Raw genomic sequence first — 22,359 nt, 5'->3', positions numbered from 1 at the left:
CGTGATGAGTTAGAGATCTGCCTGCAGGGCTACGATCTTCTTGGGATCACAGAGACATGGTGGGATGGTTCCCATGACTGTAGTGTTGCCATCGCTGGATGGGGGCTCTTTAGAAGAGGAAGGTGGGGGCTGACTTTTCCAGGGAAGATTATGGAGCGGTTGGTTTTGAGAGTGCTCACAGGGCATCTGCAGAACAGCCAAAGGATCAGGCCCAGCCAGCATAGGTTCATGAAAGGCAGGTCCTGCTTGACCAACCTGATCTCCTTCTATGACCAGGTGACCCGCCTAGTGGATGAGGGAAAGGCAGTGGACGTTGTCTACCTGGACTTTAGTAAAGCCTTTGACAGCGTCTCCCACAGCATTCTCCTGGAGAAACTGGCGGCTCGTGGCTTAGACGGGTTTACTCTTCGCTGGGTGAGGAACTGGCTGGATGGCCGAGCCCAGAGAGTTGTGGTGAACAGCGTTAAATCCGGCTGGCGGCCGGTCACGAGTGGTGTTCCCCAGGGCTCGGTTCTGGGACCAGTCTTGTTCAATATCTTTATAGATGATCTGGATGAGGGGATCGAGTGCTCCCTCAGTAAGTTTGCAGATGACACCAAGCTGGGTGGGAGTGTTGATCTGCTGGAGGGTAGGAGGGCTCTGCAGAGGGATCTGGACAGGCTGGATCGATGGGCAGAGGCCAACTGTATGAGGTTTAATAAGGCCAAGTGCAGGGTCCTGCACTTTGGCCACAACAACCCCATGCAATGCTACAGGCTTGGGGAGGAGTGGCTGGAGAGCAGCCCAGCAGAAAGGGACCTGGGGGTGCTGGTTGACAGCCGGCTGAATATGAGCCGGCAGTGTGCCCAGGTGGCCAAGAAGGCCAACAGCGTCCTGGCCTGTATCAGGAATAGTGTGGCCAGCAGGAGTAGGGAAGTGATTGTGCCCCTGTACTCGGCACTGGTGAGGCCGCACCTTGAATACTGTGTTCAGTTTTGGGCCCCTCACTACAAGAAGGATGTTGAGGTGCTGGAGCGTGTCCAGAGAAGGGCAACGAAGCTGGTGAGGGGTCTGGAGCACAAGTCTTATGAGGAGCGGCTGAGGGAACTGGGGTTGTTTAGTCTGGAGAAGAGGAGGCTGAGGGGAGACCTTATCGCTCTCTACAACTACCTGAAAGGGGGTTGTGGCGATGAGGGTGTTGGTCTCTTCTCCCAAGTAACTAGTGATAGGACGAGAGGAAATGGCCTCAAGTTGCGCCAGGGGAGGTTTAGATTGGATATTAGGAAAAATTTCTTCACTGAGAGGGTGGTCAGGCATTGGAACAGGCTGCCCAGGGAGGTGATGGAGTCGCCATCCCTGGAAGTGTTCAAAAAACGTGTGGATGTGGCGCTTCAGGACATGGTTTAGGGGACATGGTGGTTCTGGATTAATGGTTGGACTTGATGATCTTAAAGGTCCTTTCCAACCTAGTGATTCTGTGATTCTGTGACTTTATGTGAGAGCAGCTGGAGTGCATGAAGGTCTGCCTGGGGATGGAAGAAGAACTGATGGAGAGCTTAGAAGCTGGGATTAAAGAGAGGACAGGCAAAGGTGACAATATAGCTGGTGTCTACTACAGGCCACCTGACCAGCAAGAACAAATGGATCAGACCCTCTACAGGCATAATAGCAGCTGCCTCACAGTTGCAAGCCCTGGTCCTCATGGAGAACTGCAACCACCCCAGTAACTCCTGGAGGGACAACACAGCATGACAGCAACCTAGAAACATCATTCAAGCATCCGACGACAAAGTAAGGAAAGCTAAAACCCAAATGGAATTGAATCCAGTGAGCAATGTCAAAGGCAACAAGAAGGGCTTCTGTACATGGGCAACAGAGACAACTAGGGAAAATGTGGGCCCATTGCTCAAAAGATGGGGGACCTGCTTACACAGGACATAGAAGAGGCTGAAGTACTGAATGATTCCTTTGCCTCAGTCTTTACTAGCAAGACCAGCCTGCAGGAATTCTAAGCCCCAGAGACCACGGGTAAAGTCTGGAGCAAGGAAGACATTCTCCTGGTGGAACACTATTACTTTAGATAATACTTAAGTGAACTGGACATACTTAAGTCCATGGGTAATGGGATGCACCCCCAAGTGCTGAAGGAGCTGACAGATGCCATTGCGAAGCTGCTCTCAATCTTTGATCAATCATGGTGACTCGTAGAGGTGCCTGAGGACTGGAATAAAGCAAATGTCACTCCTAGCTTAAAGGGTGAGAAGGAGGACCTGGGAACTACAGGCTGGGCAGCTCACCTCAATCTCTAGGCAGGTGTTGGAGCAACTAGTCATGGACACCATTTCTAGCACATTAAAGACAAAAAAAAAATCATCAAGAGTCATCAGCATGGCTTCACAGAGGGGAGGTAAACTTCTATGATGAAGTAACTGGGCTGGTAGATGACTGGAGAGCAGTGGGTCTTTTCTACCTGGACTTCAGTAAGGCCTTTGCCACAGTCTCCCATAAGATCCTCATAGACAAGCTGTTGATGGACAGGCTGGATAAGCAGACAGCAAGGTGGAGTGAAAACTGGCTTAATGGCTGGGCTCAGAGTATGGTGATCAGTGGGAATTTTGCTGATGACAGAACTGCAAGGAATGGCTGATATGCCAGAGCGCTGTGCTGCCATTCAGAGGGACCTCCACAAGCTGGAGAAATGGGCCAACAAGAACCTTATGAAGTTCAACAGAGGAAAGTACGAAGTCCTGCACCTGGGGAAGAACAACTCCAGAGCACTAGCACACACTGGAGGCCACCCATCTGGAAAGCAGCTTTGCAGAAAAGGACCTGGGAGTCTTCGTGGACCATGAGTCAGCAGTGTGACCCTGCAGCAAAGAAAGATGGTGTTCTGGGTTGCGTTAGGAAGAGTGTCGCCAGCAGGTGAAGGATGGTGATTCTCTGTCTCTATCCAGCACTGGCAAGGCCACAATTGGTGTACTGGGCTCCACATACAAGAGACTTCACAACCTGGAGAGAGTCTAGCAAAAGGCTACAAAGATTATGGGACTGGAGCATCTCTCCTATGAGGAAAGGCTGAGAAAGTTGTGACTGTTCAGGCTGGAGAAGAGCAGGCTGCAGAGGGGATCTTATGAATCTATGTAAATACCTGAAGGGATGGTGAAGGGAGGACAGAGCCAGGCTCTTTTCAGTGGTGCCCGGTGCCAAGAGCAGAGGCAGTGGGCACAAATGCAAACAAAGGAGGTTCCTCATGTACATAAGGAAATATTTTTTCACTGTGAGGGTGACTGAGCACTGGCAGAGGTTGCCCAGAGCAGCCATGGAGTCTCTATCCTCTGAAATATTAAAAAGCTGTCTAGAACATGGGTCCTGGGCAACCAGCTGTAGGTGGCCCTGCTTGAGCAGGCGGTTGGACTAGACAACCTCCAGAGCTCCCTTCAACCTCAGTCAGTCTGCGATTCCTGCCCACAAGTACCTAACATTGCTGTATGTACCAGTGCCAAATACCTAAGAAAAAAATCAGTCAAAAGTAAACTTATCTGTACCACCCTGAACCTAAGAGTGGCAAAAAGTAACAGACCAAAAACTCTTTGACTTATTCTTTGAAAAATGGGGGATGGAGGAAGGAGGGCTGTAAAACAAGTGATTCCATCCCCATAAACATCCCTTAGAAATACAAAAATAAATACCTAAAACAAAACACATCTTTTGAAGGACAGAGATACAAGCTTAGTATCTAAACAGAAATCATTGCTTGAAAGCCTAAGACCACAAACATTTTGAAGTCATAATATTTTCTTCTTCAGTAATATTGTAGTCTTTCACTATCTACAGCATTACCCAAGTAGTTTTGTGTGTATATGCACATTTATCACAAAAGCTAGATTCAAAACTCAGCACAAACATATACAACCATATTCAAGGATTAAAATGTTGTCCTTTATCATTGTTTGGAATAAAGATATAACAATGTTGCCAACTGACTCAACAAATCTTTTTTTTTCTTTACACATACAGCTCTTTTAGGAATCAGTGGAGCAGCAGATGTCTAGAATCACAAATCTAGGCTTTATGTACTGAGTGCTGGAAGTCACAGCTGCAAACCAGGATGTGTGAAATTTAAAAACCTGGAATCTTAACATTCTGTGTCAGGAACATATCACTGACATCCAGTGGTGCAAATCAGAATTGCAATACTAAGCCACCAAAGAAAGTCATCCAAGCATGGAACTTTCAATGGTTTGACACTATGTTTGAATGTTGTGAAGTTAAAGAAAAACTCAAGGAGATGATAAAAAATGCAGTATGTCACTAAGTTAAATTATGATCCTACAGCACAAATGATTGAAGTAAGCTGTTTCACTTCGTATGTTTTTAAGATCAAAACACATTTGAGTGTCGAAAAGTGGACAAATCACCTCCTCGATCACTTCTTCACACAAGATCCTTCATAGGCTTGGAGACAAAACGTTCATTTTCTTCCACAAAATTTCTTGTAAGTTAAGAAAACTAGAAGATTAGAATACAGAACCTATTTATAAGTATTTTCTTCACTATGTATTAGTGATGAGTAATCCCCTTCAAGCATTCACATTTTCTAGTAATTTGTGGTACGACAGTTCACCAGACAAGAGCACCCTGGATGTCACTCTGCTAACCTAGTTTCTCCCAAAGACAATCAAGATAGCAGGAGTTATCACCTCAGATTAAAGTATTTCTGTTGGAACTTGTTTAAGAAGTGTGTTTTTAACTATGTCAAGTGTCCTAATGCTTAGAGATGAGGGAAATCTCCCTGCTTTAACAGTAATCATTTCAAAAGCATGACAACTTCCACTGCATAAATATACCAGGTCCATTACAAAAGCTATTTGAAAAAGAAAAACATACCAAAGTGTCTTTCTCTCTTACAGTTACAGAAGACTGACACAGCTATAAGCTGCCAGGACACTTACATACTGGTTGTGAACAGGGAGACACAGCTACACAGAATAAGCATGAAAACATTCTAAATTTTGTCTTACAGAATAATAAACTCCTGAACATGGCAACCTTCACATCAAGACAACCAAACAGCAACCATCAAAGAAGAAAGCAAGCTCATCAATCATATCAAGATTACAATACCCATGAAACACAGAAGAATTCTGATGCCACCATCAAGTGTGGGTATGTCTCCTTACAAAGCACTTAAATGAACTAATGTTTTAAGGAAGAAACCAAACAGAAGAATACCAGTTTTCCAGAGAAGAGACTCTTTTTAAAGTTTCACCACAATCAAAAGCCAATTCTGAAGCTTCTTACCACTTCTGTTGATGTTTCTGCATGCTCAGAAGTAACGTGTTCTTGAAGAGATGTTTCCGTATAACCCATTTTCCCACAATAAGGACAAGTAAAAGACTGTGGCTGTTCTACAGAGAAAGCTTCTCCACCATAGTACAAATCTGGAACAGAAAGTGTTTAAATAGAGGTTACTTCAAAGCAGTAGCATCATTTATTTTATTCATGTAAACCTCTGTTTATAAATGCACTTCAATGTAATCACTGCCAAATTAATCTGGTATTTAATTTAAATGGCTATTTTCATCTTGTATAAAAAGCCATAAGCTGATATCCAAGAAGTGTTCAATTACTGAAGACAAAAACCAGACAGACTACATTTCATTTTCATTAGCAAACATAACAGTCTCCTAATATTCAGTATGAGCAACAACTCCTGTGATGATATTGATACTACCAAACCTTCACTCTTCTGCCACCCTTCTCCCATGTACAGGGTCACCTATGGTATTTTTCAATCATAAGATCAGTTTTCAAAAGCCAAACTCTCAACAGTACCTCAAAAAATTTAGATTAAAATGTAGAAGTCCTCAGTGATACCATATGTCAATATTTATGACATAGCTGAACCACTGCTTTGCAATAAATAGCTTCATAAATGTCTCAAATATGTCACATAAAAGATTGATACTAAAAAAGGCAGCTGATTGTCTGTTACACACTGGTTGCAACTTGTGCGTTGAATTTAAGTGCTTTTGCACTACTGATGAAAAGCAGGCACTTCTAAGTTGCTAATGTAGAAGTTCCCCAAACTTAACATAAAAGTTTATTACACCATGCAAGAAAAGAACACTTTTCTCCCTCATCCTCTGCAGGTATTATGTATTCTACAGGGAACATGAATATATTGCACATTCACATCAAGATAAAAAGTGTGATTTTCTCCAGCAAGTAATTTAAAAATCTTTACTGACATTTTTTCTAAGACTTGCTGATAACTAACGGAAAAATATTTTCATAGAATTATAAATATTATGCTATAAATTAAAAATTGGATAAGTCTAAACAGGTACTAGAACTCATGTTCTGCACCACAACGCAATATCTATCAAATGTATTAAGAATATGTCCTCTGACGGCTTAAATCACAGCTTCCTAAGGCTTATGACATCATCTGCTATTGACCTCTCTTTAGGACATGACTAGGAAGAACAGAACAACATTTGTTTCTGCAGCCTTACAGAAGATAATGCTTAAACTAAAAACGTACATGTCTATAATCCACTATATTAAGAGATAGTATTTTACATATAACTGGTTTTGAAGGCTAGCACTCCAAGACCAAGACAGGTAATTAACTTCTTATAACATGCTAATATGCAGTTAAAGATACAGAATCAGACTAAGTACACTGCAGAATGAAGTTTATGTTCAGTAAGTCCCTGTTCCCTTTATTTGAAAACAGCTTCCAAAGAATTTAAATGCTGGAGCATGAGAGAAAGATCAACAGGCATGGTCAGAAGTGCCCAAGTAGACAGACAGCCTTGCCATAGAAGAAACACTTCTACTAAAGTCCAGGTAGGCAACATCCACAGCCTTTCCCTCATCCACTAGGTGGGTCACCTGGTCATAGAAGGAGATCAGGTTCATCAAGCAGGACCTGCCTTTCATGAACCCATGCTGGCTGGGACTGATCCCTTGGTTGTCCTGCACATGCCCCGTGAGCACTCTCAAGATGAACCACTCCATTATCTTCTCCAGTACCAAGGTCAGGCTGACAGGCCTGTAGTTTCTGGGATCCTCCTTCCAGCCCTTCTTGTAGATGGGCATCACATTGGCAAGCCTCCAGTCATCTGGGACCTCCCCTGGTAACCAGGACTGCTGATAAATGATGGAGAGTGGCTTGGGAAGCTCCTTTGCCAGTTCCCTCAGTCTTGGGTGAATCCCATCAGGCCCCATAGACTTGTGGGCATCCAGGTGGCATAGCAGGTCCTTAACTGCTTCCTTGTGGATTATGGGGAGCTTACTCTGCTCACCATCCCTGTCTTCCAGCTCAGGGAGCTAAATAACCTGAGGATATTTAGTCTGGCTATTAAAGACTGAGGCAAAGGCAGCATTAAGTACTTCAGCCTTTTTCTCATCCTTGGTGACAATGTTCCCCCCGCTCTCCCCATCCAATAAGGTATGGAGATTCTCCTTGGCTATCTTGGTTGTTAATATATTTGTGAAAATATTTTTTTTGTTGTCCCTTATGACCATGGACAGATTGAGTTCTAGCTGGGCTTTTGCCTTTCTAATTTTGTCTCTGCATGACCTAATGAGATTCTCATACTCTTCTTGAGATGCCAAGAAAACCACTTTTAACTGGTTCATTAAATTAACTATCACACTAAGTTTGAGTACCATTCTGAATCTAGGTTCGTTTATTCACCTACATGAGGAAAACATTATGTGCAACTATCCAAAGTAAAAAGTTCCCAGCCAATTAAGTCTTAGTTCTCCAAAGCAGCATTTGAGGTTCTATTAAATGTTTTATACAATAAGGCACAGAAGTAGCTTTTCATTAGAGAATGGAATTGCATATCAGATATGAATATACACAGACTGAAAGTCAGGATGAATGTAAGTTGGAAGACATGCCCAAAAGATTAGCACCCCCACCCCCAATCTGAAAGTCATTTATATAGTAGTGACACAAACAGATGCCTGGAATCATTATTAGAAGGAAATCCCTAAGGTCCTTGCACATGTATTAGGACCCAGTTCTGAATGCAACTGCGTCACCCAACACACAAATGATGGGCATCTCCCTGACAGATTGTCAGGCATTCAGGTGTATTCTAATAACAAGACATACAGTATGTCTTAATTCAAAACATCTGTCTTTACCTGACCCCCTATAAATCCATGGGAAGAACCAGTAAAGCTATGAAAAGGAAGGACTACGTTCTCATGTTTGCAGGAGAGGTTGCTGGCCAACACTTAAATACACCATACTCAAAACAACAATACAACCAGATTGGAAGAAAGCTTCTTACAAATGCTTCAATCTGCTTGTTTGGTTTATAAGCTAAGTATCAATCAGCTTCACAGCATGTTCTGAATGCTCAGAAACAGCAGCAAATTCCCCCATGTCAAAGCTTTTAAAACTATCTCCATTTCTCACCTATTACTCACAGGAATCTTGTGTTTATTCCAGAAGAGTAGATTGGTACTACAATTACTCTGGCAGGTGACCATAAAAACTGGGTCTGAGGCAGTATTACACCATTAGCATTCAGAACTCTGACAGTCCCTAAGTACAGAAGTTAAGCAACATCCCTGCAGGATGAACCAATTAGATTTACTTACATGTACAACTATCTTTTGACTTGAATACTTTCTCTAAAATTACAGCACACATTTTCCAGGTGGTGACCAGTCTTGTTTCCAAGTCTTCCATTCTCCTCTTGCATACATGATATGCAATACTTAAATGAAAATCAACATACTCCAAGTCTGAGGTGTTATGGAGACTGTTTCAGATATAACACACAGAACTTCAAGATTTTAGAACTCCTAACCAGTGCCAGTTAAGTACTACTTCACTAAGCACTCCTTTGAAAGCTTCTCCAAGAATCACATTCAGCCTCCCATTCTGATATAGCAAAAAAAAAAATTACTGATATGCTGCAGCATACTCAAATACAAAGAATCTACCTATGTCATGGTTTCAAATGAGGAAAAGTATGAACAATGTTTACATGGGACAAAGTTCTAAGGAATCACTAAAGTCTCTGAACAGATCAGCCATACAGACTATGGAACAGATACTCTTTCAGAAAAATATATCTGTAAGGCAAAGGATTCAAAATGATGGCTCTCTAGAATACATAAATGCAAAATGCTTCAATGAAGATGGATGAAAGAACCCTCATTGCAACTATATGAAGAAAAATTATAATTAGAGCAGCTCATTACACAAGTTGCTACAGTATATAGCAAAAAGGAAAGCTTTAAAAGCATTCTTATTTCTACAGTGTCATTGACTAGAGGAAATGTAAACTTCAGTTTATATTTTTTCAGTGTCTTAAAGATATAAACAGAGTTGGAACTTAAACAAAGATTCTGAGAACAAAATAAGTAAGATGGCCAAACTTTTGAACAGAATGATTAAGAAGAATTTCAAATTTAACTGCATTTGAACAAAAACAATGCATGCAAACACTATACTGTTCTCTGAAACGCAGTAATTCAACAACTTATGCAAAAAAATTCAGCATACCTGTGGGAATTGCAAAAATGCCAGTCACAACACATCAAAAGCTAATGACAGTTTCTTTAGTTGATCCTCAGATTTCCCTCAAGCTTTGGTATGATCCTCATGATGATCATTAAATACCTATTCACTGATTGGAAAACTGAAATTCTCCATCACCGCAAACCTACACACACATGCAAGTACAAGTCATTTTCCTTTGAGGACTTTTTCTAGCTAAGCACACTATTTCTGGGAATTTTCCAAGTCCTGGCATCTTATATATTGATCTGGGTAAAACAAGAAGATGACAACTCAAGAGGCAAGCTAATGTAAAAAGAGGCAAATCATCTTACTATGATATGTAAATCCTCTAAAAGGTAACTTCTGCATCTACTATCTAAAAAGAAAAAATCCCTCAAAATTATCAGGTGGTCTAAAAACCTCCACCTATAAACCTCACTACTTCATGAATGTAGGCAGTACAAGTAAGTACTTCCAAGTAAGGCAGAAGACCAACTCCAACTTCCCAGCTGAGCAAAGGGCCACAGCCAATCTGAAGAGAGTGGTAAATAGATTAGCATGCAGGTAAAAGTATCTTTTGCTCAGATAATGTTGTTTGCTCAGTCCAGACATCAAGAATTTCAGCAGTACAGACTGTTCTATCAGAGGCAAGAAGTACTGTCAAATCCTGTGTTTCTGGTCCTTGCTTTTAGAAAATATGAAACAAGCCATTTATTAATTAAAAAAATGAAAATCTGAGTTCTTTCCAGCCTCCTGATTACAACCTTGCACGTTCTCCCACTCATACCTCCTTCCACATCTTTTTCATAATACAAACACACATGCCAAATAAATATCCCTTCATCTGGAAAAAATTTAAGAAATATACCTGTCAGAAGTGAAATCAGTCACTGGCAAATCAAAATATTTCTCCTTTGGAGGTTTATGCCTCCCTTCTTTTTTCCTCCTCAACTTTAATCTCTCTCCACCTCTTGCAATCAAAATCTGTCCCTTTTCTAATATGTCATACAGGTCATCAGTTAAGTTTTTTTTAAAACTATTAAGATAAATAATTAAAAAAATAAATGATGTTGGTAATTAAATGATATCACAAACCTTTGTATCTAATTTTAGCATTGAAGTTACTGAATGGATATTTCTCCACCTGTTTCATTTTTACAAGTACACCAATTATGAACACAGTCATGTTATTGACTATCAAAGGCTCGCTTGTTAAGGAAGACCCTAACAATTAGAAGTAGTATGGAAAAAAATGAAAAGGCGATGGGTTGATGGCTGCAGAAGCAAGACAACCTACAATTGTATTACTGTTTTCCTTTACAGTTGTATTACTGTTATGATGCAACTGGCCCATGACCAAAGAATTATCCCTTCCAGACACAAAGAAACCTTTCAAATAATGTATTTTGGCTCTTTCCAAATACCTTCCTACACAAGAACAGCAGTCCATAGCTCTTCAACCTCCTCTGGATGTCTAAAGCCCTCTTTTCAACTTTGCTATGAAGACAAGGTTGCTTAGTAAAAAAGAAAAACAGACTATATCACATCCCTCTAGGAGAAGATTCATTACCTACACTGCTTATCAATTACCCACACTGCTTATCAATTAGAGAAAGAATACAAAGGACTAAAAGGATCAGAATACTATCTAAAGAGGACTCAACAATAGTTCATCAAGTTAGATTTCAAGCTTAACAGTGTTTAGACATTACAGTCTAATAGGCATTACAGTTGAGTCACCATCCCTGGAGGTATTTAAAAGACATGTAGATGTGGCGCCTGGGGACATGGTTTGGTGGTGGACTTGGCAGTGGTAGGTTAACAGTTGGACTCAATGATCTTAAGGGTCTTTTCCAACCGAAACAACTCTATCATTCTATAGCTTGGGGGAGGTTGGGTGTGGCAGTGGACCCAAATGAATTTAATGTGAAACCCCAACCAAAAAATATGAGCAGTTTTTCTTTATTATCCATCTATACCTACAGACTGCTTGTATTTAGCATTTAAATCTAAGTAACACGTTCTTAAACTTGGCAGGAAGTTAGTAAATGAGACAGAATTACAGCTGGACTCCTTAGATAAAAAAAAAATCCATCTTTCAAAGAGATGATTCAGAACTACATTTTGTAACAGCTTGTCCTTGCTTTCTGTTAAGACGTATTTCTTTACAAGAGTACACAGCAGTCAGGAATTTTAGTTTCACTTTTCTTCATATGAGTAATGTAATTTCAATTTGATATATACCAACATTCTAATCTATATGTATCATACAAGTTGTAGTGTATTTGCTTGAATTTTTTTTCAATGTTTGAAGAAACCAAATGGTGGCAACACACTACATTTTACAAAGTATATATATATTCCTCTATCACTGATCAAGCAGCCATACTATTCAAGAAACAGTATTACCCTTAAAACTGCTGTTAGGTCTGTTTTGCAGCAGATTTTCTGAACAAAAACCTTTATAAAACCTGCTAGACACTCAGCTATAAACTTAAAGAAATAATGCTTACCTACCCTTTGTTTATGAACAGTTGCATAAAGGAATGGGCCAACAGGAATCTTACTAAATTCAGCGCAGCCCTGCACCAGGCAGGCAGACCTGGGCAGCGATGTTGGCAGGGCCAGGAAGCAGCCCTGAGAAGATGGTGCTGGGTGGAGGGCAGCAAGCTGAGCTGGAGGCAGCGATGTGCCTAGAACAGTATGAGTATGGGTGACCTCCTTGGCTCAGCACCTGTCAGCCTCACCCAAGCACTGCATCTCATTTGGGACCTTCTAGTACAGGGAAGACAGAGACACCAAACTGAACTGAGTTCAGCAGAAGGCCATTAATATGGCAGGGCTGGAGCACTCACCCTACGAAGAGGGGCTGCATTGCCAGCACTGGTTCAGCCTGGAGCAGACAGCTTTGGGTCAACTAACAGATGCACCCATACCTACAGAGATCGTATCAAGGAGACATAGCCAGGCTCTTTACAGTGCTGCAGAGTAAAGGAGGACAAGAGGATTTAAGGAAAAATGTTTTCCCCCATGTAGACAGGCAGCAGAACAGGATACCCAAACAGCCCCTGTGCCACCTCTGTTCCTGGAGGTTTTCAAGGTGGATTAAGCCCTGACTAACCTGGTCTAACCTTACAGCTTGGAGCAGAAGGTTGGACCAGAGACCTCCAGAGATCCCTTCCAACCAGCATTATCTTGTGACTGATCCTGTGAAACGAAGTACACAGTGATACAGCTGTAATACTCATCTAGACTCCAATATTCTGTTAATCATCAATGTTGTCCTGCTTTACAGACTGAAGGGATCTACTCTCAACAGGTGGGATCTCACTTCACTTTGAACTCTCCCTTTTCACTGCAAAGGCAGTGCAAAAGCCATGTTTGCTAGAGTAAAATGCCAGCTTGGCTGAATGTGGAAACAGCTGCTCATTCCTTTCAGTCAGAGTGTCACTATTTCAATCTTTCAGCAAGTTTCCTGTACAGCTATGTCTAGCAGGAAGAAACGGCACATCCTCCATTTTTCTTCATGCAGTTTCATCAGCTGCCAATCTCAGTATTCAACCTCACAGCCAGATAGCACTGGGCTAACTGCTTCAGTATAAGACACACATGCAGCTGGGCTGACTATGATTACATGGCAGGTATTCAGTTATTCATCCAGCAGCAGCTGTGTGTTTTGTGTCCCCAGCAGGAATCCAGGCCCTGAGCTGACGAACAGGCCTTAGCTGCCTCAACTAGCCTCAAAGCAGACCTCCACACACACCCTCTGCCCATGGGCTACAGCCAAATGGTCAGACCTTAGATATGAACTATGCTGCAGCTGCACCCAGCCCTCCTTCTGCCTTAGATGGGTTACCTACACAAACACAGAGCTGACTTGTTATACTTGCTTTGTCTGGGACAGTCAATGGGACCTGCTCCCATTACCAAGCCTGCTCCACACACACTGTCAGTGAGGACAGTGCCCCTGCCTGTGCTGTGGTCACCCTCAGCACCTGGCTTCTTGTTCCCTGTGGAGCAGCTCTGGTCTCACTACCCCCCCAACACTAAGCTGAAGCCATGAACAAGCAGAGATGCTAATGAAGATGAGAGAGGATTTGCAGCAGCTGCTGCTCAAAGGCAGGGTCAACTAGCTCTGCTGAAAAGGACTGGGGAATCCCAGTGGACAGCAAGCCAAACATGAGCCAGTAGTGTGCCACTGCATCACTGAAGGCAAACAATGACCTGGGCTAAATCAGTAAGAGAATGGCCATCAAATCAAGGGATGTGATTATTCCCTGTTAGGTGGCACTTCTTAGGTAACACCAGTAATACAGGGTTCAGTTTTGATACCTCCAATTCAAGACCTGAAATAAAATGGAGATGATCTAGGGCTTTTTTGTGTTCTGTGTGCATGGACAGATTTGTGTCCATCAAGACAGAGAGCTGGAGAACTTGATGTAAGAATGGTTGAAGGAATCTGGTTTATCCACCCTAGAAAAGGCTCAAAGTGGGTATCATCTCCAACTTACTATACTGAAAAAGTAGTTGTAGAGGAAATAGAGGTATGCTCTTCAAAAGGAAGCATGGTGATGGGCTGCATGCACAAGCTGCTTCAGAGGAAATTGCACTTAGATAAAAGGGCAACAAACAAAAAAACCTAACATTCATGCTGGAATAGGTTGCCCAGATGTGGTGAAACCTCCCTTGAGGGAAATATTCAAGACTTGGCTCGATTGGATAGCCCAACTTATGTCCCTGCTTCCAACAGAAAGTTGGATCAGATGATCGCCAGAGTCCTTTTCCAAACAAACTATTCTATGATACTCTGACTTAGAAAGATATGCACTTATCAAGATATGCAACAGATCCTGTTCTAGAAGTTGAAAAGTCACAAAAGCCTTAAGCTGGATTCTGGTGAATCCAGCCAGACCTCACACTACACATTAAGGTAACCATTATTTAATCAGCTCCCATTGCCTAAGAATTAAGCACAAAAGGTGGCAGGATCTTCTGTCACATAAGAACCTGAGCTGACAAGCATGATGGCACACTGGTTCTGTATTTTGCTAAAAGTAACACAGTATGATTTTGGCAGAGATTTCTAACAATTTGTATTACTTTCTTTGCCAGTATAAACCCTTTAAAATGGTGGGGGTAATGTGCAAGCCGCATGCTTAAAATCATAAAGCATCCTAACAGCTTAGGTTTCTTTTTCAGGAGTAAAAAATTTTGCTCTGAACTTCTCCATTGTCCTGACAAATTGTCCTACAAATAGAACAAAAGTGCAACGACTGCCTGGTAAGCACATTCCTATTCTTTACACAGGCCTACTGCAATTCTACTCTTTGACCCCTCAGAAATAAAGTACTTGGATTTGTGCTTTACATTTGTGCCCCTTGCAATTACATATGAGACTTCACATTTTATTTTAAGCTCTGTCCCTGTTACAGCAGCGTATCACCCTTGGCGTGTGTGTTAAAGCATTTTTTCCAGTGTCTCTTGTGGGGACCGAAGAACAACAGCACTGCCATTGTTCTGGATTCCATCTTGCTTCCAAATATAATACTAGGTCATATACTGACTTCTGAAAGACAAATATGCCAACCATATGGTACAAGGCTGAATACGTATGTAGTCAGAAATCACTTGGACTTTTTATTCATTTTCAGTATTCTCATATGGGCTCCTATACCAGTCCAAGCCTCAAGGGAGGAAAAATAAATTAAAAAAATCAAGATATATATATCAAAAATAAATTAAAAAAACAAAAGCTCCTTGAGAGCACCTGAAAAATCCACCTTCTTGCAATACACTCTGCAACATTATTACAGTACCTAGGAGCCCCCCAAAAATGATCAGAATTTTCATGGAAGTAAAACAGTATGTTAACTATTTCTGTGCTGAAACAATCCCAGACACATAGGATCATCCATGTGATTGGCTGTCCACCACAAACCTGAACTTGGTCACTGCTTTAAGCACAGAGTACTTAAGTGAACACCACAGTTATCTGCACACAGTGCTGGCCAGAATGGTGGTGGGAGCTACAGGTACAGGGTCCTTTTCATCAGCTGCAGATGGACCTGGAGCAAATGACTCACTGATCGCCACATGCATTTTTGAAGTCAGAAAAATTACACTCACTTCCTCTGAAGTGCTTGCATCCGTTTTGCAATGGAAGGAACCCTCACTCTGCTTCCTTCTTGTTAAAATACTTATCTTTTACCAGTTGTCCACTTCCCTCCCCGCCATCAGCAAAAACTGTACATTTACTTCTACTAAAAACAGTTCTCATACCTTTGAATCAAACCTGATTACAGACAACAGTTTGTCAATGGTCAGGTATACTATAATTCACACACCTACCTATACTAATAGCCTTCCATTCCGTGTTTCCATTGAAGTTTTCCTTACTTAGGAAAACCTTTTAGTCATACCGTCATACTTTAAAAAACATTCTCGTTTCATTTGACTTCCCACATCACTAGGAAATGACTTCATTACTTCTATGCCATTTAGTTTTACATTACCAATCTTCCCCTTCGGATCTCAAAGTGACATGAATCCTGAATTAATATACCGTACACAGAGAATTTTAACGCATTAGTGAGGTCAAAAATAAGAAGCTTGACAAGAAACATACGCAAGCTAAAATGGTGGCATGCATTTTTTGATAATGTACTAAATTATCTCCTTCTAAACCCTGCATTCTTGCAGTCATGACCAGGCAGTCTTAGGGCAAGCAGAGACCTGAGAATTGAAAGAAAATGGAAAACATACAATCATAGAATGGTTTTGGTTGGAAGCGACCTTAAAGATAATCTAGTTCCAACCTCTTGGTCATGGGCAGGGACACATTCCACTAGACCAGGGTGCTCAGAGCCCCATCAAATCTGGCCCTGAGCACTTCCATGGAGGGGCATCCACAGCCTCTCTGGGCAACCTGTGCCACAGCCTCTCTGGGCAACCTGTGCCACAGCCTCTCCACCCTCACACTGAAGAATTTCTTCCCTACATCTAATCTAAATTTACCCTCTTCAGTTTAAAGCTGCTACCCCTTGTGTAAAAAGTTCCTCTCCAGCTTTCTTGTAGGCCCCCTTTGGGTACTGGAAGGCTGCTATATGATCTCCTTGGAGTCTTCTTTTCTCCAGGCTGAACAACCTCAACTCTCTCAGCCTTTCTTCATAGTAGAGGTGCTCCAGCCCTCTGATCATCTTCACGGCCCTCCTCTGGACTCACTCCAACAGGTCCAGGTCCTTATGTTGGGGTCCCCAGAGCTGAAAGTAGTACTCAAGGTCAGGTGCCACCAGAGCAGAGTAGTGGGGGAGAATCACCTCCCTCGACCTGATGGGCCACACTGCTTTGGATGCAGCCCAGGATACAGTTGGCCGCCTGGGCTGCGAGCGCACATTGCCAGCTCATGTCCAGCTTTTCATCTACCAGCACCTCCAAGTCTCTTCTCAGAGCTGCTCTCAATCTCTTCTCTACCCAGCCTGTTTCTGTGCTTGGGATTGCCCCAGCCCATATTCAGGACCTTGCACTTGGCCTTGTTGAACTTCATGAGGTTCACACAGGCCCATCTCTCAAGCCTGTCAAAGTCTCTCTGGATGGCATGCCTTCCCTGCAGCATCTTGACTGTACCACAGACTGCACAGCTTGGTCGTGCTGGCAAACTCCGTGAGGGTGCACTCAATCCCACTGCCCATGTCAAACATGTTAAACAGCACTGGTTCCAATGCAGACCTGAAGAATGCTGCTCATCACGGGTTTCCACTTGGACATTGAGCTGCTGACCGTAACAGAGTGCAACAATCCAGCCAATTCCTTATCCACCAACTGGCCCATCCATCAAATCCACGTCTCTCCACATCTTCATTCAAAGGCCGTTTTGAGAAAAAACGTGTGTTTCTATACATACACCTATTATCTTATCGTCAATGCAATAAGGAAGTAGGTTTTACTTCTGTTTTAATCAAAAAGGTACAGAAGTAATTTACAACTCATGAGACTTCAGCTTTTAAGAACTCATCATATTTAAAGATTCAAAACGTAAAGAACAATGCAGCCCGAAACGCTAAAAAAAAGTTATTCAAATGCTAGCCCTGTAGGATTAATGTAAAAATGAAATACATGTTCAGCACCAGCAACATCTCAGAGCAGAGGTTTGCCACAGAAGTAACTTTTGAGTTAACTGTTACAAATATGATGCAATAGAAGCAACAAGCAGGATAGGAGGCAAGAACAATTATTTTAAATACTGACATTTTACAGTCAGAAATTATTAAATTATTATTAAAATACATAATTAAATTAATTAATTCTTAGATCTTCAAAGGAGTTGCAAGAAGACTATGTGACAGTCCTTGCCACTAATCTTTGATGGTCAGTACAGTCCATCACTACTCCTGCTGTACCTACAGTCTCACATAAGCCACCAGTGAACAACATTCCTACAAAATTTTACTAGGATTTTTCCACTTCAACACTGTAGCACTTAAAGCATACTGGGGGAAGAAGGTTGCCACACCTTCTGATCTGGAAGTTAATTAGAAGTAGTCACTGTTATAAAGTGTGTGTATTAGTCTGATAACCTGCTGTTATGAGACCATAATAAAAGAAGATTAAAAACACATATGCACTAATTAAAAAGAAATATATAGATCAGTTCTTGTGCACTAAAGTCAAAACATGCCTTTTTTTAGAAGACGAGAACTTGCTCTTATTTTCAGTGTGCTATCAGGGGAAGTGATTATTAAGTAGAAACATGAAAATCCATATTATGTTTGTAGACAAAACATAGCAGCAAATTAGTTTGAAATTATTACTTACCAAAATCTACTCTTGTTAGTATGCACTGCATTGGATGGTCAGTTGTATGCCTTGTTGTCGTTGCACCACTTTCATAACAAGTTGCACACAGATCGTAATCGTAGCAAATTAAACACTTGTATCGTCGACCTCGAAAATTTCCTTTTAAACATGCATCACAGCTGACACCTGTAAACAAATAAAATTGCTTTATAAAAAAGTGCATTTATTGCTGTTTTAAGAGGCAGATTTGTTGCTATTGCCTCTTAACAACTAAAAGGAGCCAGCCATCTGACGTGTGCAGCTGGCACAAGGCTCAATCTTTAAATGTATTTATGTCATTAAAGGACACTGCTCTCCCAAAATTAGAATCTTGAATTCTTGAAGTAAAATAAGGGCAAACTCAAGCACCTGAAAAAAATAGGTTAAGTTATAAAACCTCTTCAGACACCCCTTCCTACAGGCACCTTTACCTGTTAGTATTGACTGGTATTTTGACCATTCAGTTAGGAATCTTGGGCCAAACACTCTTAAAAGCTAAACGGTATATGGCAGATTAGGAAGGAAACACAACAATAACAAACCAACCACTGAGAAAAACCCACTGGCTTTTCAGTCTTTACTTTCACACTTCCTAGTACTTTAATTCGAAGAACACCATAACCATCCCTAACATTATATGCAGGGTAGAAATGAGGAATTTTTTCCATTTTAAGTAACAGAAAAAAGTTAAGGTTTTTTTTGAAGTTAAGCTGCATCAGTTCTCTCCACCCCATTTCTTTCTGAAGCTCAATCTTTGCACTGTAAGGTAGTCACACCACATGTGTCAGAGAAAGACTCCATGGCTACCCAAAGGTTTTGGTTTTTCTCTGTGTGGTTTCAGTTCCCTCTTGGTTACAGTTAAGTTCAGAAGTGTCATCATCTTGTAATCTGTCAAGTCTAACAAACTTCCTTCAATTGCAGCAGCAAATTAAGGGCCTGCAAAGAAACCAGTGTATACAATTAAGGCAGGATTTTGATCAAAATCCTCTTTCAACATCAGCTAAGACATGTTCTTCATACCTTGGTACAAGCACAAGTAACTTTAGAGAAATAAAACTGCCACAACAAAATATTTAGCCAACCCCCTATTTTACTTAAGGCTGACTGCCAGAGGACTGGTGTTAATTACAGATTTTTTTTTTTGCATTTTTTTTGTTGTGCTACTCCACTCTGTAGCATCTGAACAGAAGCTTTACCATGTGTAATACCGGAATGCAACAGTAACTAACTCCTTTTAAATATCTGCTACTTGTTCAAACAATTGCATCATCACATTTAGATGAACAGCGAACAGAATTATTTTACCCTTTTTCCCCTTCGTTTCTTTACCTACAGGGATAGCTTAAACATTAGAAATTATTAGATAATGCCTTAAGTGGCGTGCTTATATGAATACTGAACCTATTTCTTTAGTTGCGTCCCTCAGCATCTGCTTTGAAAGTATCACTGTACATGGAAGAGTGTTATCAGAAGAAAATATTTCAAAAATCTTTGAATAGTCTTGAAGAACTATGTTTTGCAGATGGCCCTGTTACGATCTTGAAAGTTGGTTTTTGTGGGTTTTGTTCCCCCCCACCCCTTCTCACTTGACATACTTCTCTGAAGTTTCATACATAAACTCTGACCTGTAACAATCATTAGTGATTTGGACACCGAGAACAACCTAACCTGAGAATACCTGCTTGTTAACTCTGTAGAATGAATTTCATTGCTTCAGTCTGCCTTTTTTTACCCCCACATAGAGATCTACAAAATTTCACCTCTGCAGTATCTGTAACTCCCCAACAATGCATGGTATACACAAAACACCAGTTACCAGCAGCACTGCAAGTTTTTGTTGCCTACTAAACTTTTCTAGAAAACAGTTGATCTTAGTAAGTTAGACATCACAATGAGGTAAGCAGACTAGTTCAACCTAGAGTCTATGTTAGACACTAACAGCTCTGCAGATGAAATATTAAGCCCTGGTTCTCCAATAAGCTGTATTTTCCCCACTTTTTTCCTTTAAGCTCAAAGCATTTAATGCAGACGTAAGCCTCTTTGCAACAGTCAAATTCCTCCTGTCACCTACGCTCTCTCAAACATCTACATTGCTCCTACTTGAAGACAGTCATGTTTTTAAGAATCTTTCATTTACACGTTTTCTTCATGCCAATACTTCTCCATATCATTCCAAACTGCAATCCTTATACACTTTGTGATATTAACTTTGGAGAAATTCAGCCATAAATGTAAATCACAACATAATGTTTGTATTTAAAACTTCAGAACATTTCCAGTGGAAATAATATCCAGTACAGCAAGGTCTTCAAACAGATGAATTTTCCTTCTTATGATCAATTATCAGAAAGTCTACAATCCAAGTTGAAGAGAAAAACTAACGTTAGCATAACACATCACTATGGTTCATGAAGTCAGACCAAGAGAAGAGCAAAATTAGAGACAGCATGCTTTCTACATCTCTCAGTGTTAATATTTTGCCACAACTACCACACCCCTCCCCTTCAAGAAAGAGGCTAACAGCAGGGGATGTACCATGTTACTTTTATACCCTTTTGTGTAACAGAACAAAAACCACAAACAGGAAAATAATCATTAAATTAAAAGCCTCAGTTTGGGAGCTAAACCCATGCTTAAATCCCCAGACCTCCCCCCGAATCCAGCAGGGCCTCTTTTCCAAAAGTTTTATCACTTATTCTCCCTTTTTTACAAGGGTCTCAAAGTCAGGCCCATTACAGTTTCTCCTGTTCTTCAAGCCTATGACTTGGCTGTCAAAACCTCACACATCTATCCAACCTGAGATCTGGAAACTGAAATACCCTGGCAAGTAACATCCTCCTGCCCTATTCTTTCTACTGTAGTAAACAACTTTATTTCCTTAACAAAACTTTGATTTTGTTTTTCATTTTTCTCTACTTCAATTTTTTCATCAACTGAAATTCCAAAAGTTAATTTCTTTACCCTGCACAAACCCTGAACGCTCAAAGATAACATATTCCAGTCAGCACAGCACATCTTTTACCAGATGCCTATCTGACATTTGCCTGCATTTACCTTACATTTGCAAATACAGCAAGTATGTTACAGATTAAAAAATATCAGATTAAACTGGATGCATCCACATTAATCACAGGTTTTGATAAGAAGGGGCTCACTTTGAGGCAGGGAACAAAAGCAAACAACCAACCAAAGGCAAACAACCAACCAAAGAGCAGCCTCAACATCATCAGCATATATTTCTGACTTGCACAAAACACTACCGACTTTTGGAAGAATCCTTGAATGAACTTCTGATCCACCTTTTGCAAAGCAACGATTTGGAATGATCAGAGTAAGAAATACCCATTTTAATTAGAGATTAATTTTCATTACCACAGAATATCGATATAGGTGGCTCCCTCATTCTTCCTACTTTGTTATTGCTATAAAAGTACCCACATGTACTGCATAACATGTATCACGACTAAAATCTTGCTGCTCACTGACAAAGGATGTTGGCGGTTTTTAATGCAACACTGTTCCACTAGAGGGTAGCATCGTGCCAAAAGCCTAAGAAGTTTTGGTTCACTTTACTTACCAAACTTACTTTATTCAGCAGCATTCCCTCACAATATCAGTCAGTCTCTCCAGCTTCACATTTTGAGTGAAATCAATAAGGAGATATTTAATAGGCCCATTAGTAAAATAGGTTTTGCCCCTTCACTACAAATTCCTTTACTTTTATGTCAAGTCATCCCACATCTTCACCTAATCCAGGCCAATGATTTTATCATCACACAAGCACTTTATATGTAGCATGCGGAACAGTAAGGTTTAAAAAAAGCAAACAACAACACAACAAACAAACCCCCCCCCCCAACACTTTTCATACTTTGATCCTAATAGCCAAATATAATTTGCTCTTATGACATAGAATTGTTTTTGCCAGGAATTAACCAAAATGAAAGCAACTTCCCCTGTGTTTAACAGAGACTAAAGGGAGCACATAATCTGATTTCATAGCAAAGAGA

At 41.0% G+C, this 22,359-nt stretch overlaps 1 protein-coding gene across 1 annotated transcript in view; it reads right to left on the bottom strand.

Annotated features, from left to right (window-relative positions):
• The window catches only part of LOC309415710 (E3 ubiquitin-protein ligase KCMF1), a gene marked incomplete at both ends in the record, with an annotated part of 58,613 nt that overhangs the window by 12,004 nt on the left and 24,250 nt on the right, over window positions 1-22,359 (bottom strand). The window contains 2 exons of the mRNA XM_082013313.1: window positions 5,281-5,420; window positions 18,329-18,496. Coding sequence (XP_081869439.1) covers window positions 5,281-5,420; window positions 18,329-18,496 — 308 coding nt within the window. The remainder of the gene's footprint in view (window positions 1-5,280; window positions 5,421-18,328; window positions 18,497-22,359) is intronic.

This window comes from Phaethon aethereus (assembly GCF_964289735.1).
Source record: "Phaethon aethereus genome assembly, chromosome: Z".
Taxonomy (NCBI): domain Eukaryota; kingdom Metazoa; phylum Chordata; class Aves; order Phaethontiformes; family Phaethontidae; genus Phaethon; species Phaethon aethereus.
The sequence above is the reverse complement of the archived record's forward strand: the minus strand, read 5'-3'. Positions and strand labels throughout refer to the sequence as shown.